At 61.0% G+C, this 16,804-nt stretch overlaps 1 protein-coding gene across 1 annotated transcript; it reads left to right on the forward strand.

Moving 5' to 3' along the window:
- The first annotated feature begins 1,312 nt into the window (after window positions 1-1,312).
- Window positions 1,313-15,528, forward strand: TNFAIP2 (TNF alpha induced protein 2). The gene is given in 13 exon segments (XM_010353613.2): window positions 1,313-1,457; window positions 4,287-4,669; window positions 4,994-5,630; window positions 7,825-7,939; window positions 8,086-8,208; window positions 8,399-8,499; window positions 9,148-9,246; window positions 9,734-9,857; window positions 10,858-10,980; window positions 11,504-11,659; window positions 11,824-11,945; window positions 13,328-13,361; window positions 13,363-15,528. Coding segments are annotated over 12 exon segments (2,100 nt in total). The 5' UTR covers window positions 1,313-1,457; window positions 4,287-4,311; the 3' UTR covers window positions 13,471-15,528.
- The last annotated feature ends 1,276 nt before the right edge of the window (window positions 15,529-16,804 follow it).

Consider the following 16,804-nt stretch of genomic DNA (forward strand, 5'->3'; position numbering starts at 1 on the left):
GTATCCCCATCGCCCCTGTGTGGATGAATTCCATCTGTGCAGTGCGGATGGAAGGAACCTCCCAGCCCCGGGACACTGTGGCTCTGTGGACTCATCTGAAAAATGTCATCCCTGGAGCCCTAGGAGAGAAGGGGTGGGGTTGGCAGCCTTAACGCCCCATCCTGGCGGCCTCCTGCATCCGCTCCCCCACAGGTTCCCCAGAGACGGGATGGATGGCAATCCAAGTGCAAACCTGGCGCTTGGCCACCACCCTTGAAGAGGAAGTTCTCAGTGCCCAGGGCACCCTGAACCCACACCGCCCCCACTCCGCGGGCCCCCCTGGTCCTGGAAGACCTGTTGCTAGGCTGGAGAGGGAATGGCAGAGTGAGGGGGGGGGCGGGGAAAGAGGCCAAACAAAAGAGGGGAGGAGCAGAGGCCCCAGTGAGGCAGGAGGGAAGCCCGTGCCCAGCGGGAAATTCCTAAATGACCGGGCCTTTTCAGAGGGCAGAAATTCCTAGCGTGTGAAATAAGGAAGGAAGTTAATCTCCAGTGGGTTCCCTTCACAGCCCCCTTCCATCCTCCCCACATGCCCCACCTCCACATCTCCCAAGACAGACCCTGAGAAACAGAGTTTGGATGGGGAAACAGGCCTGGAAACGGAGGCCTGCGCTGAGTGGGTAAAGTCGGCTTGATGATTAAGACGAGGGCCTGGAGTCTGGGCCTTGGACCCCTCCCCTTCTGCCTGCTCCTGCAGCCTGTAGGTCCAGCCCTAGCCCTAGAGGGAGAAAGGCTCCAGTGGGAGTCCCATAGGCCTGGCTAGGAACCCCACTCCGCTACTTAAAGCGATGTGACCCGGGTCAGCCACTTCACCTTTCCGCATTTACGCATTTCAAGCAAGGCTTGACGACGGGAGGGGTTCAAGGCCCTGTGCACAGCCGCGCGGCCAGCACTCTGGCCAGCCGTGTGGCCCCCTTCCCCTTAGGGGGCCTCCTCCGGGAAGCCGCCGTCCCCTGTCTCCTTGTGGCCACGGTGATACCGGAACACTTTAGAGGGCCGGCTGGGGGAGTTGGAGTGGATGGGGCGCTCCGCAGCTGGAGCCGGTCTGTGACGCGGGAACGCGGCCAAGCGCTCCCCTTCCAGGCGGCCTATCAGGAGCCGTCGTCCGACAATGGCCCGGCGCCTGACAGCCCCGTCCTTCGGACTCCCGAACTCCACATACCATGCGACGTGCGGCCAGCCCCCCGCCCCTGCCCGGCTGCTGGGAGGAAGTGACCGCGCCCCGCATCCCCCGCTGGGCAGGCCCGGCGCGCCCGGCCCCCGGGACGCAGAGACACAGCCGGGCCGCGCTGGGCCTTGGCCTCCGCCCGCGGGTTTTCCGCGGTTGCGGGGGGCGGGGCAGGCGGGGTGGGGCAGAGTCTGCGACTATTTCAGGCCTTGCGGAACTGGGGCCAGGACAGCGGCGGCCAGGCCAGGACACGGTAAGTGACCTTCGCCTCCACGCGTCCATTCCCCGCCGCTCCGCGCGGCTCCTCGCCCGCCCCGACCCCATGCCCCGCTGGATTCCCCGAGGGAACAGCCTGTCGCGGCGGCGGGGACAGGACGGGACTGGACGCTCCCAGGGACCCTGGCCTGGGGCAGCCCCACTGCCAGGGAAACTGAGGCCCTGGCGCCCAACGTCCGCGCGTCCGGGCGCACAGGGGCCCGGGCTGGCGCTCGCGGCGGAGGGCCGGGTCCTGCCAGAGGCAGGGAGGGCGGGGCTGGGGCAGTCACAGGGATCTCCCCTCCATTAGCAGCAGGAAGGCCCCAGGTCCGGCGTTACTCTCCGACCGGGCGACACAGGCCAAGTCACTTCCTCGCCTGTGCCCGGGTGTCCTCATCGGGAGATGGGTCCGCCTTCCACATCCTGCCCAAGGCTGAAGGAGCCGGGCCCAGCGAGCTCCCGGGAGGCGCGTGGACATCAGGCGTGTGGCGGGGAAGGCGAGCCAGACCAGTGGGCCTGAGGACAGGCAGGGCAGCGGGAGGCTGGGGGGCGCTGTTGAGCCATTCCTGCCTCAGTGGGCCCAACCAGCGGCAAGGCTTAAAGGAACGCCCCTCCTCCCCTTCCCTCCTGGCTGCACCCACTCGCTGCCGCCTGCAGGACAGACTCAGGACACAGGAGACTCACCCCCACTGAGGCCCAGATAGGCGCCCAGCCCTTGGCCGCGCGGTTTGGCCACATCCCCTCAGCAGCACTGTGAGGTGGGGGTCCTCATCCCCATTTCAAAGACGGGGAAACTGAGGCTTGTGAAGGAAGGAGGTGTGCAGTGCACGCACTAGTGAGAGGTATGCTGAGCCTGCACCGAAACCGTTTCTTTCCACGGCACCAGCTGCCTCGGAGAGCGGAGACCTGGGATGAGGCCCAGAGGGCTGCAGCGGGACCTTCAGGCGCTCTGGGTTTTGTGTCACAGAGGGGAGAAGGTGGCGATGCTATGGGCGTCCTGCGGGAGCTGTGCCTGGAGGTGGGACAGAGCCTACTACATGTGGGGTGGGACAGGGAAGGCTGAGGTGAGGCTGGCAGGGAGCATTGCTGGTAAGGGCCACCCTCCCCCACTCCAGGAGAATGGCAGAGGTGGGGCCTGGGCACCCAGGGTGGGGCTGAGTGGCCCTGCCAGACAGACCAGCTCCTGCAGGTGCTTGGCATGCACCTGAGAGGGGCTGGGAAGTGAGGTTGGGGCACTGGGTGGGGAGCAGAGGTGCCCCATGGCCTTGCCCCTGAGGCTCCCTGGAGCATGCCCCTCTTGGTCCTGGAGTGGAACGCTCAACCCAAATGGCACCAGGGAGGCCAGTGCCATCGAGGAGTGTGGGACTTTGCCCAGGGCATCGGGTGAGCATGGCAGGAGCTGGGGGTGGGAGGAGCCCAGGCTTCCTGTCCCTCAGGTGGCTCTGGCCAAGCCCTTCCAGGATGGGGACAGGGTAGTGGGGCTGGTGGAGGCAGCGGGGCCATGGGAAGAGTCTGATGGGCCCAATCTGAGCCCCCATGGCTGCTGTGCTTGGAGCAAACACCTCCTACTCAGCCTCAGTTTCTCCTTCTGGATGGTGGGTCATCCTGCCTGCCTTGCCAGGCTGTTTCAGGGGTCACTTGAAGTTACCGTGACACATGAGACAAGGCTGCATGCATTTCATTTTGGGGTGGGTCAGACAGGTGGCATCATGGTTACAGGTCACCCCAGTTCTCAGGGAGGCCCAGCCCCTGCCTGCTTCCCCCTTTCAGGTCAGTCATGGTCTTCTCCAGTGGACTTGGCCTTGCTTTGACAATGGTCAGGTGCTGGGCGGGGACTTAGGGGAGTCTTGGGTCTTGCCTCTCTGGATGTAGCTTGCAGGACAGATGGGGATGTGGAGGCAGGGGGAGAGCTGGGCTCTGGGACCAGGTGACCTGAGTTCCAAACCCAAGTTGTTCGCCATAGGGACGGTTTAAGCCAAAATAACACCCTTCCAGATGAGAGAAAAGAAGAGATGGGATGGGCACCCAGGAAGGCTGCAGAAAATGGAAGCTTTTGTGATGATGCTGTCATCCCATATGGGAGCGGGCAGAAAGGGTGGGAGCCAGGAAGCCTGGGTTCTGGACCCTAGTTGCTGTGTGACTTCAGGCAGCCCTGTGACTTGCTGAGCCCCTTGTCCCCAGTGATGTGTGAAAGGCTCTCTGAGGTCCCATCCACGGTGGCTTCTGTAGACCCCAGTCAGGCTCTGCCCGCTTCGTGGGCCAGCCGGAGCAGCTGTGTTTCTGTGACCCCACCGCTGGATCAGAACTGGGCAAGATGGCAGAGGGGCTGGGTCTGGGCAGGGGGAGGCTGGTCTCAGGCCAACTTCTGATGTTCTAGACCCCGGCATGTCCCTGACCTTTCTGGACCTCTGTTCCTGCTCTGTCCAAAGGGACAGAGCACATGCCCCGCCTCTTCCCTCGGGTCCCGTGGGATCCAGGGAGGTGTTCACTCCCTGCTTCCTGCCTAGAGAGTGGGCTGTCAGGGAAGGATTTGCCCAAATAAAGTGAAGGCCCCCCTCTGTGTGGCAGGCTTGGCATCCCCAGCCTCTTCCCTGCTTCTGGGGCTGTGAAGTATTGGAAGGGAAGCTGTGTGTGGTGAGATGCTTGTGGCCAGGGAGGGAGTATGGTTGTTGGTGCTCATCTGGGCCAGGAGATGAGCAGAGCCTTGGTGGTCTAATGGGTGAAACAGACTGAGTGCACTCAATGCAGCCAGCACAGCTGTGTGCTCCGGCCTGGGAGCCAGGGCTGGTCCATGGTGACCACTGATGCCTTCACCCCCACCCCACAGGAGCCTGCAGGCCTGAGCCAGGGTGATGCTGAAGATGATGACCTTCTTCCAAGGCCTCTCGGGCCATCAGCCTGTGCGGGACACCCTCGACTTCCCCAGAAGCCCCCAAAAGTTGCCGTCCACATCAGAGGCAGAGTCGGAGGCCTCCATGTCAGTGGCCTCCTCTGAGGACCTGGCGCCACCCCTGGAGGCTGGGACAGCCCTATATAGGGAGGAGGAAAAGACGGCGAAGAAGAAGAAGGAGAAGAAGAAGAAGTCCAAAGGCCTGGCCAATGTGTTCTGCGTCTTCACCAAAGGGAAGAAGAAGAAGGGTCAGCTCAGCTCAGCGGAGCCCGAGGGCGCAGCCAGGTCCAGGCAGGGGCTGGATGGCCCGCCCCCAACAGGTGCGCTGGGACCCTGGGCTAGAGCTAGTCTGGGGCCTGGACGGGGTTGGCGCTCATCCGCGTGAGTGAGCCACTTGCACAGTGGGCCGGCAAATGAGGTTGGAAGGCGCATCTGTTTCTCTGCTTTCACCTGTGCCCCAATCTGCGGGGCTGGGAGGGGGGAGACCAGGCCTTCAGCCCAGTCCGGGACACCGACATCACTCTTTAGGGTGTTGGCCGCCGGCCCTGTGCGCGTCTAGGGGAGGACGGTCCCGCCGGGCGCTGGCCGCCCCGCCCGGTGACCGGCGGGCTGGGGCCGGGGCTGACGCGACTTTCCCGGCGCAGTGGAGGAGCTGAAGGCGGCGCTGGAGCGCGGGCAGCTGGAGGCGGCTCCGCCGCTGCTGGCGCTGGAGCGGGAGCTGGCGGCGGCGGCGGCGGCGGGCGGTGCGAGTGAGGAGGAGCTGGTGCGGCGCCAGAGCAAGGTGGAGGCGCTGTACGATCTGCTGCGCGACCAGGTGCTAGGCGTGCTGCGGCGGCCGCTGGAGGTGGCTCCAGAGCGGCTGCGCCAGGCGCTGGCCGTGGTGTCGGAGCAGGAGAGCGAGGACCGCCAGGCGGCGGCGGCGGCGGCGGCGGCAGAGCCGGGGACCTCGGGACTGGCGGTCACGCGCCCGCGGCGCTGGCTGCAGCTGTGGCGTCGCGGTGTGGCAGAGGCGGCCGAGGAGCGCATGGGCCAGCGGCCGGCCGCGGGCCCCGAGGTCCCCGAGAGCGTCTTTTTGCACTTGGGCCGCACCATGAAAGAGGACCTGGAGGCCGTGGTGGAGCGACTGAAGCCGCTGTTCCCCGCCGAGTTCGGCGTCGTGGCGGCCTACGCCGAGAGCTACCACCAGCACTTCGCGGCCCACCTGGCCGCCATGGCGCAGTTCGAGCTGTGCGAGCGCGACACCTACATGTTGCTGGTCTGGGTGCAGAACCTCTACCCCAAGTGAGCAGGCTCGGGGCTGGGCCCGGACCAGCAGGGAGGGTGTCCTCTGTAGGAGGGGTGTCGAGGTGTGCCGCCGGCAGCTCTTAGTGAGGCTGGTGCTTACAGAGTTTTGAGTCGGAGAATGTAGCGGTAGGACTTGGACTCCCTTCGGCAGAGCCTGGACAGGCAGAGACTGGGCCTGGACACAGGGATAAGGCTGGGGCTCGGTCAGCTTTGGCAGAATCCTTAATTTCCTGGGCCTCAGTCACATTCTGCTGTTAGGGAAACTGAGGCACAGAAAATGGTAGGGATTTCATTCATTCACGAGCGCCCAGTCTGAGGAGGGGGCAAAGCAATCAATAACCATCCAGAGCTGGAAGGGCTGTGGCAGCAGAGGCCAGGCCCCCTGCAGAGCATGGGCCCAAAGCAGGCCTGGAGAAGTCAGGGAAGCCAGCCTGGAGGAGGTGAAAGCCAGCGGTCCTTCTCTGAGCCGGGGAATCAGGCCAGGAGGCAGGAGGAAGGGTGATAGGGCACACGGGGAAGAAGGTGAGAGGAAGGCCGGTGCTCCTGAGCGTGTCCTCTTCCAGGGCACTCTGGAGCTGAGCAGAGCTTGTCAGAATGTTTGGATTTATTGGGGGCTATGCGGGCACCCCCAGGCAGCAGAGTTCAAAGGGGGTGGGCTAGGGCCATGTGTCTTGTTAGACCCCCATTGTATAGGGTTACCCTCTGAGCCCACAGCAGAGCTGGAGCCCATCAGGTGGGAGGCTGGCTGTGCAGCTGGTACACCTGCTGAGTACAGCCTCAGGCATCCCCTGACTCCATGGATCCCTGGGCGTGCCTGTCATTCACACAGTCTGCATGGGGAGAGGCTTACTGCAGTGTGGAAAGGCCCAGGGCAGGGGAGTCCAGGGGCTGTTATTGTGGGGCTTGGCCACTGCTGGCCCCAGATGCTAGTGTGAAACTTTAGGAAAGAAGCTCAGAGGTGTGGACAGTGTGGGCAGTGTCTGCCGTCTCTGGGGCCTTTGGGGGTCCTATGGGCTCAGTCGCTGTTGAAGCGTCAGCCTCGGCAGAAGGATAGAGAAAGGGTCCAGTGGGGAGGGTGGGAGAGGGGTCAGCAGGGCATAGGGGAACTGGCACAGGGCAGGGACTGTGGGAGAGACAGCCCAGCCCAGAGCCAGTTCCCGCTTGCTCGTCCTGGCTCACCAGGAAATGCCAGGCACCCTGCCTGCCAGTCTTCCTGTCCCAGTGACCTCGGGGTCTGCTGGCCTGGGGTTAGCAACAGGCAACTAAAGCCAAGCTGGGCATGGAGCCCTGGTGAGAGGGTGTCCAGGGGGGCATCGTTGAAGCCTGTGTGCCAGAAATGTGGGGAATGGAGGGACACAGCTGCATCTGGATTGGGTGAGGGGCAGAGAGGTCATTTGTAAGCCTCTAGGCAGACAAAGGCCCCTTAGGAAGTGCTGGGGCTGGGCAGTCGCCTGGGAACTCTTAGGAAGTGCTGGGGCTGGGCAGTCCCCTGGGAGCTCTTAGGAAGTGCTGGGGCTGGGCAGTCCCCTGGGAGCTCTGGGGCGCTGCAGAGGCGCCAGGAGAATGAGCCGAGATGCATCTGGGGAGCAGTTTGGGGCAGCCCTTCCTGCCCATTCTGGCCTACTCCTGGGATTGGGAGGTGGCTGGGGCTGTTGAGATGCCCAAGACCTGCAGGGTTGGAGCGCAGTGGGCTGGGAGTTGGCTGGATTCCAGGGCTGCTGTGACTAGGAGCAGGGTTTTATCTGGGTGACAGGTAGCCTGGGAGCAGGAAGAAGATCAGATCTTAAAGGTGGCTCTGGCTGCTGGGTGGAGAAGGAATTGTTGGAGGTGAGGGAAGGAGCAGAGAGGCCAGGAGGAGGCTTTTGCAGTGAGCCAGCGGGAAGCTGGTGGGAGCCAGCCAGAGCGCCAGAGTGGCGTGAGGCTGCTGATTTTGGGGGCTATTTTGGAGCAGGACCTAATGGGGATGGGTGAGAGGGTCAGAGGAGGCATGATGACTTCAGGGTTTCTGTTCCAAACCAAGCTAAGTAGATGGAGGACCCATCATCTGAAATGGGAACGGGGGTGGGTGTGCGGGAGGGTGTGCTGGGCAGTCTGGGCCTGCCAGAGACCGAGGCTGAGGACCTGGGCTCTAGCTTGAGGGGTGGTGCTGATTGGGTATACCTGTCCTCATGCCAGCCTCCCCTGCCTGCAGTGACATCATCAATAGCCCCAAGCTGGCGGGTGAGCTGCAGGGTGTGGGGCTCGGGAGCCTCCTGCCCCCCAGACAGATCCGGCTGCTGGAGGCCACATTCCTGTCCAACGAGGCGGTGAGTCTCCACCTGGGCCAGGGAGGGGCAGGGAGGTGGCACAAGAGAGGCTCAGAGACAGGCAGGCCATGGGCAGGGAGGTTGACGGGTCTTCCAGGTGAGCGAGGTGATGGATAGTGCCCCAGTGACCTGCCCTCCTCCCCCAGGCCAATGTGAGGGAGCTGATGGACCGAGCTCTGGAGCTAGAGGCACAGCACTGGGCTGAGGATGTGCCTCCCCAGAGGCTGGACGGCCACTGCCACAGTGAGCTGGCCATCGACATCATCCAGGTACTGCAATCTGCCCCAGGGCACACGTACCGCCCGTGCACGTGCACAGGAAGCGCCACGCACATTCCGTCCTGTGTGCATACCCATGCCCACCTCGGGGCACCCCCTCTGTTCCAGCCTGTTTCCTCCCTATCCCCTGCCCCCTTGTCCAGGTGAGCCCCTGCTCAGCTCACCCAACACCACCCCGCAGATCATCTCCCAGGCCCAGGCCAAGGCTGAGAGCATCACGCTGGACTTGGGCTCACAGATAAAGCAGGTGCTGCTGGCGGAGCTGCCTGCATTCCTGAGGAGGTGGGTGTGTGCCCAGGATGGGGTCCCTGTAGCCACCTCTCTCAGAGCCACGGCCCCTCCCTAGTGCCTCAGGTGGGGAGCTGAGCTGGCTCCCCGCCCTCCACCCCTGTCCCTGTCATTCTGAGCCAGGAGTTGTTTCCCACTCAGCCAGGGCACTGAGATCCTCAGGTGGTCTGACCTCCACCAGGATTCAGTGTGGGAACCTCCTGCGCCCACCCCATCAGCAAAGCTCTCAGCAGAGCAGCCTCTAGCTTCCAAGAAGATGCCTCTCGAGGGACTGAGACCCCGCCACTCCTTCACACAACAGTCCCAGTCTCCACCGCCCGAATTTTATCTGCTCTCTCCCTCTCAACCTCTGAGCGCTTCTCCAGCCAACCACACCCTCACTCCTACCTGGTCTCCCAATTCTAGAGAGGGCCTGGGAGAAGGGCTGGGGGCAGCAGAGATGGGCTGGTACCCTCTTCAGGAGCCCTGGCCTTAGCTTGTGAAGCCAGTTCCATGATGCCCAGGGACTAGTGGCCCCTCCCTGGGCTATGGGCAGCCAGACAGAAAAGTGAACCCCGGGAGCTGGCATGGAGGGCGGGGAGGCTGCTGCTGCCGTCCCAGCGTTTGGGCTGGTCCTGAATATGCCCCTTCTGGTTTCACCAGCTACCAGCGCGCCTTTAATGAATTTCTGGAGAGAGGCAAGCAGTTGAGGAATTACAAGGCCAATGTCATTGCCAATATCAACAACTGCCTGTCCTTCCGGTGAGAGTGTTGGGAGGGGCTTGCGGGAGTGGGAGTCACTCGGCAGGCAGGAGAGGGGAGCTGGGAGGCGGAGGGAGGAGGAGCTGCTTAGGTCAAGAAGTGGAATTCAAACCAGCAACATGTGTGAGGACGCCGGGGCCTGCAGCACCAGCAGCAGACATTTCCCAAGTGCTGGCTGGGGCAAGCACACAGGCAGATGTTTCAGCCATTATTTTATCCTTAAAGCAACCCTGTGAAGTAGGTGTAGTGATCTGTCTATTAGGCAGATGGGCAAATCACTGGAGGAGACTGACTTGCCCTCGGTTACAAGGGGATGTGGTGGAGGAGTGTCCTAAGGCATGGAGAACATGGATGGGAGGACTTGATCCCATAGAGAATGGGGAGCCATTGAGGGTTCTAGAGTGAAGAGAGGGGGCTGCCTGGCTCCCTGGGTATGGAGCTATAGGCTGAGCAGGGCTGGGGTGACCTCTCTGCCTCCACCTTCCAGGATGTCCATGGAGCAGAAGTGGCAGGTACCCCAAGACACCCTGAGCCTCCTGCTGGGCCCCCTGGGTGAGCTCAAGAGCCACGGCTTTGACACCCTGCTCCAGAACCTGCGTGAGGACCTGAAGGTACTGGGAACCTCTTGCCCTCAGGAGCCCAGTGTTGGGGGGCCCAGGGAGGGGCTGGGAGGTGCCCCTGGGGAGGAGTGGCAGAGGCAAAGATGTGGGGAAGACACGCTCCAGGCCTGTGGACGGCACTGCGAGCCAGCTCTGGTGCAGCGGTAATGCCCGGTTGGGGACCCTGGCAGGCTCTGAACTCCGCCCATCATGCCCTGGGGCTTGGCCTGAGAGGGGCCACCTGGGGCTGGGAGGGCCTGGAAAAGTTTCACTGCCCCTCCCCAATTCAGACCCAGCCCCGTCCCAAGCCTGCAGACATTTTTCCTCCAATCCCCGCAGCCCCTCCTGTCTACCCCTTCCCCGCCCCTGACTCCCAGCGACTGAGGCTCAGGGTTATCGGCAGCCAGGGTCACATCTGTTATGGGCCAAGAAATCCACAGAAAATGCTGTGAAAACAAGCAGATTCTTTAGCAGGGTGTAAAGTGGGGGTCTCTTGAAAGGAAGGGGAGAGGTTCTCTGCCTGGTGTTAGGGACTAGCGGCCATGAGTGGCCTGAGTGTGGTGGAAGCCCGAGCAGTGACCCCAGATCCCTTGGCACCGATCTCCCAGGCCCAGCCCAGCTCCCCTCTCCTGCCTGCCGAGTGACTCCCACTCCCGCAAGCCCCTCCCAACACTCTCACCGGAAGGACAGGCAGTTGTTGATATTGCCAAGGTCTTGTTTATGAAGGAATTTATTTATTTAAGAGGCAGTGGACTTGGCCTCCGGGCCGGCAGATAGGCTCTCCTGGCTCCTGAGCCGCAGCTGGGTGACCTTGGAGAAGGGTGCACAGAGCCGGCTCCCACTTCCTGTCTGTGAGCAGGGACCTGGGGTTGGCCCCGTTTCCCTGGGAGTCCTTGAGTGCCCCCCTGCTCCGCCAGGCACAGGTGTTGGTGTGTGTCTGTGTCTGCGTGTCTGCGGCTGGCAGCCCTTCCTCTCCAGGGCGTGACCAGACATCCTGCCTCTCCTGTCTCAGCCGCTATTCAAGAGGTTCACGCACACCCGCTGGGCGGCCCCCATGGAGACCGTGGAAAAAATTATCACCACTGTGGACATGAGGCTGCCTGAGTTCTCAGAACTGCAGGACTGTTTCCGGGAGGTGAGGAGGCTCTGGGCTGGTGGCTGGGCCTCGGGGAATGGGGGCAGGCCGAACACGCACACTAGCATGTCTGTGTACACTCACTCACATGTGCTCACACACACATGTGAACACACACACGTGAATGCATGAGCATATGAACGCATGTGAATGCATGAGCATGTGAACACATGCACACATGTGAACACATGTGAAGACACGAGTATGTGAACACATGAGCATGTGAACACACACGCACGTGTGAGCACACGCATGTGAACACACGCACATGTGAGCACACACATGTGAACACAAGAGCATGTGAACACATATTGAACACAGGCACATGTGAACACTCACATTTGAACGCACGAGCATGTGAACACATACATGTGAACACACACATGCGGATGCATGAGCACGTGTGCAGTCTTTTGCTCTGGCATCTGCCTCTCCCTGGAGTCCTGGCTACAAGGCTTCAAGGGAGGTGGTGAGCTCCCAATCAGCAGGCAGCTCACATGCCTCTGGCTGCTTGCCCTCCCAGGAGCTCATGGAGGCTGTGCACCTGCACCTGGTGAAGGAGTACATCATCCAGCTCAGCAAGCGGCGCCTGGTCCTCAAGACGGCTGAGCAGCAGCAGCAGCTAGCTGGGCACATCCTGGCCAGTGCTGACACCATCCAGCACTTCTGCACCAAGCACGTAAGCCCCTGCCCACCTCTCCCAAGCTCCTCTGAAATGGCTGCCTCTTCTCCCCTAGCCCTTTCAGGGTCGGAGATAGGCCATTGGTGCCTCTCCAAGCCCAAGGAGTTGCTGACCCGAGCCTCTGGACCACTGGGTCCCTCTAACCACGCCCACTCCTGCAGGGCTCCCCGGCGACCTGGCTGCAGCCTGCTCTCCCCACGCTGGCAGAGATCATTCGCCTGCAGGACCCCAGTGCCATCAAGATTGAGGTGGCCACTTATGCCACCTGCTACCCTGACTTCAGGTGAGAGCATGGGGCACCTCAGGACGCTTGTCACATCACTGCGGCCAGGGTCTCACGGCTGGCTTTGGAAACCCAGATCCTAGCAGCTGCCACGTGCCAGTCACTGTGTGAACCTCACCAGGGCCTCACTCTTGTGGCCTTCACCACAACACTACGAGGCCGATCCTTTTTCCATTCCCGTTTCACAGAGGAGGCCTGGAGAGCTCACAGGATGCCTCCAAGGTGACATGGCTAGTTAGTGTCTGGCTGCATGGCCCATACTTTTAGCTTTGCCTGACGCTGCCTCTCAGAAGAGACTGAGACCAGAGAGGCCAGGTTCACCCAGCCTGGGGGGCATCTGGGGCCTGGGCCCATGCGCTGGGACCAGGGCTCATATTCGGGAGTGGAGGCTTAGCCCCTGGCTGCCTGAGGCTCTGGTGAGCCAGGGACATTGTTTCTTTCTGGCTGGGTCCTCTGACATGTTAGGTAAGTTTGAATGGCTCTTGACAGGGTTGACCCCAGCTTAGCCAAGTCCAGCCCCTGTCTGATCCAGTCCACCCATTCATTCACCCACCATACAAGCGCCCATTTACTCACCCACCCATTCCTTCACCCATCTAGCTATCTTCTCACCCATCCATCACCTGTCTACCCACCCACCCACCCATCTATCCATCCTTCTATTCATCCACCTACCCATATAAGCACCCATCCACCCATCTACTCATCCATCCATCCCTCCACGCATTTAGCTATCCATCCACTCAACCACCCACCCACCCACCCATCCACCCATGCATCTACTCCATGTGCCCATCCCTCCACCCATCTAGCTCTCATCCATTTGCTTATCCACCCACCATCCATCTACCTATGCCACCAACAATTATAGAGAAGTCAGCTAGGTGTCAGCCTCTGTTCTAGTTACCAGGATGCAATGAAGTAACAAGAGAAGCCAGATCTCAATCCTTCCTTAAGTAGCTCACATTCTGTTGAGGGCCAGCAATAATAATGACATAATCAGGCAAAGAAAAGACAATTACAAATTGTAAATAGGGTTTAACCAAGGTTCTGAATAATAGGAGGTGCTGACTTTAGAGACAAGAAAACCTCTTGGGGGTGGACATCTTAGTGGAGACCTAAGGGGTGGGAAGAGGTGGTCATCGCAGGGCTTGGGAAGAGCATTGCAGGGGGAGCAGCCCGTGCAGAGGCCTGACACAGGCTGGGGCATGGCTGCTCTTGGGACCGTCAGGTGGAGTGCATGGGCGAGGGAGAGTGAAGTGCAGCCCCCTCGTGGGCTAGGCGTTGGCTGTGGGGCCCTGTGGCACTGGTCAGGAGTGCAGGGAGCTGGTGAACAGGGCTGTGGGTGACAGGCTGGGCTGACGGGATGCTCTCTTTGCCAGCAAAGGCCACCTGAGCGCCATCCTGGCCATCAAGGGGAAACCTATCCAACAGTGAGGTCAAGAGCATCCGGAGCATCTTGGATGTCAGCACCGGGGCGCAGGAGCCCTCCAGGTCCCTATTTTCCCTTATAAAGGTTGGTTAGCTTTTTCTGTGGCCTGACCTGCTTGTGAGTGCCCAGCACACCCCGCCGGGAGCTGTTAAGAGCGGCACTGGCTCTCGGCTCCTCCCGGGTCTCCTGTGCTCTGATGCTGCTTCTGCCTAGCCGTGGTGGAGGTGCAGACCTTATCAGCTGGAACTGGACAGACCTTGGTTTGTTTACATGTCCGATGGGGGCAGGAGCTCCCATTACGGGCAGCCAACCAGGTAACACCAAGGACTCTTTGTAAACAATAGCTGATCGTGTACACGCAAGGAAAGAACCAGGAGGGAGAGTGTGGCCAGGCTCAGGGATCCCCGGCCACCTCTGTCCAGGGCCCCTCCACCATCAGCCTCATGACTGTCCTCCTGGTGGGTGGGGACGAGGGCCCTCTCCGGCTCCCTGGAGACAGGGGCCGAGCCTCACCCGTCTGCCCTCTGCAGCCCAGGGCCGCCGTGAGCTGGGTTCAGCAAGGCTGGAATGGAAGACAGAACTGGAAGAGAAAGAAGGAAAAGATGAACTCTTATCTGGCAGGGGCTTGTGGGGTCCTGTGTTGTGGCCACTGCCAGCATTAGACGTCATGTCCAGATGGCCCCACGGCCCCTACTGGCTGGCCCTGCAGTGGGGCCCTGAGCCCTCCCTCTTCATCCCCCAAGGCCTCAACCAGAGGGTGGTCCCCCAAGACCTTGGTGTCCACTACAGAAGGACCCAGGACCTCCTGGGTCATCTCAGGCTCCCGCTTCCCAGAGGCACGGACAGGCCCTGGGGGTGTCTCTGTGGGCTCTGCTACCCAGAAGTCTAGCTGAGGTCTGGGCAGGGGCAGGGCAAGCTTGACCTCTCACCTGTGACCCTTTGGCCTCTGTATTTATTTCCTATTGCCGTGACAGGTTTCCACAAACTTTGTGGATCCAAACTTGGTCCTCCAGTTCTGCGGGTCAGAAGGCTGACCCGGGTCTGGAGTCTGGACGGCGGCAGGCCTGCGCTCCTGGAGGTCTAGGGGAGAACTGATTTCTGGCCTTTTCATTTTTCGAGGCTATCCATGCTTCTTGACTTCAGGCCCCTTCATCTTCAGAGCCAGCTGTGGGTAGTTGAATCTTTTTCCCATCACCTCATTGAGGCCTCCCCTCTCCTGCCTCCCTCTACCACTTTTTTTTTTTTTTTTTTGAGACAGGGTCTTGCTGTGTTGCCCAGGCTGGAGTGCAGTGGCCTGGTCATGGCATCAAGGCTCACTGCAGCCTGGACCTCTGGGTTCAAGTGATCCTCTTGTCTCAATCCCCTGAGACAATGCCCCACGCCCAGCTACATACTTTTTGTGGATACGGGATCTTATTCTGTTGCCTAGGATTGTCTGGAACTCCTGGGCTCAAGCGATCCTGTAGCCTTAGCCTCCTAAAGTGCTGGGACCATAGGCATGAGCCACTGCGCCCGGCCTGCTCTGCCGCTTTTAAGGACGCTTGTGATCGCATTGCGCCTACCCAGAGAACCCAGGTCATCTTTCTATTTTAAGGTTAGCTGATTAGCCACCGTAGTTCCATCTGCAACTTTAATTCCCACTGGCTGTGTAACCTAACATGGTCACGGGCTCCGGGGACTGTCACATGGACATCTTTGGGAGGCCGTTCCTCTGCCCACCGCAGCCTCCGTTCATTCCCTGCCCTGCAGAGCACCTCGCTGTACCCCAGGAAAATGTGAGCTCGTTTTCCTGCTCGGCCTGTGCTACCCACCCGTAAGGCCCTGCTCCTCCCTGGGCCTGAAAGTTCCTTCTCAGCCCGACAGGGGGCCCTTCAGACTCAGGCATGACTCAGCCCTGCTGATGCCTCTGCAGGGCTGAGTCTGGGTTTCCGGCTGGCTCTCTTGGGTCCGTCCCCTTTCCCCAGGTACTGGCTTACAAAGCTGTGGCCAGAAACTGGCCCGTATAGATGATGCCCAAGGTCTTTGTACATTTGTAGGAGTTAGTGTGTTTGATATTGTTAATATAATAATTATTTTTTATAGTACTGCTTTTGTATGTATGTTAAACAGGGTCCAGGTTTTTATAGCTTGATATAAAACAGAATTCAAAAGCGACTGTGGAGTGGTTTATTTTGGGAGCTGAACAATGATGGGGGGCCTGGCCGGGCAGCCTTAGCAGCTTCGCGAGCCTCTTGGGGTCTGGGCAAACCCTGTCTACCTAGGCTGTGTGTCAATCCCCAGCCTGTCCCGGCCCCCAGAGCAGCTCCTGTGGTCCAGGCAGGAGAGGGCCCGCCACCGCCTCACTGAGCAGGAGCTTTGGAAGTGTCTGCCTGTAGGGCATGGCCAGTCACTTCACCCTTCTGTGCCTCAGTTTCCTCATCTGTAAAAAGGGGACCATGACCTTTTGGGGTTTCCTTCACCATCTTTTACTGAGGAAGAGGGTGGGGTGGACACAGGGCAGCCATTTCAACCCCATGCAAGGGACACAGTGGGACCTTATTCTTACGATTCTGGCATCGACCTGGAAGCTACAGCTGTGGACACAGGAGTTCTGGTTTGTGTTCAGAGACGGCCTCAGCTGCCAGGGAAGGGTAGGCCTCTCTGCTGCCAATCTGGCCCGGAATTTGGGAAGGAGCAGAGTCCCTGGAAGGAAAGAAGGGTACCTTGATGAAGGTTGCACAGAGGCTGGGGAGGCCCCGAGGGGAGCCGTGTGGGCCTGAAGAAGGGTGTGGGTCTCAGTAGGGCCTGGGACAGCAGGGAGCTAGGGTGGGAAGGGGAGGCCCTTTCCCGTGAGTTCCATTCTTGGGGCCAAAGCGGATGGCATGAGGCCACCGTACAGTGAGAGAAAAGGAGGGAAAGGAGGGTCAGGGGCAGTGCGGCTTGGTGCGGAGACCCTCTGCCTGGCTCCTGGACCGGCCAGTCCATGTGGCTGCCAGGTCCTGGCCTTGTTGAGCCACGTGGGGAGTGTGGGCCTCAGGCGGGCGAGTTCCTGCTCCTCTCCTCGGAGCACAGGGTCGGGGGAAGTGGGGGCAGCGCGACCCTCCCCTGCATGGGCCCACCCTGGGCAAGCGTGGAGAGAGAGGGGCCCTGAGCCCCAGTGGAAGCTGTCAGCGGGCCCTGGCACACATTCTCCCACGGGGGCGGACTTAGGTCCCAAAGCGACCCTCAGCCTCGCGGCGGCCAGGGCGGGCCGAGTCGTCCGAGCGCGGCGAGACCTGGGGCCAGGTGGGCGCCGCGGGCTACGCCCACCCCTGGCAGAGGAGCGGGTTCAAGGCGCGAGGCCCCGGGCGAGGAGGAAGAGGGTGCGGGCGGCGCCCTGGAGGTTCCTGCTGTTCTTGCTTTTCGGGGCGGGGGCCTTCCGGGTCACTGTCCCGCCAGCGCTTGGATC

The sequence above is a fragment of the Rhinopithecus roxellana genome, chromosome 5 (genome assembly GCF_007565055.1).
Source record: "Rhinopithecus roxellana isolate Shanxi Qingling chromosome 5, ASM756505v1, whole genome shotgun sequence".
NCBI lineage: Eukaryota > Metazoa > Chordata > Mammalia > Primates > Cercopithecidae > Rhinopithecus > Rhinopithecus roxellana.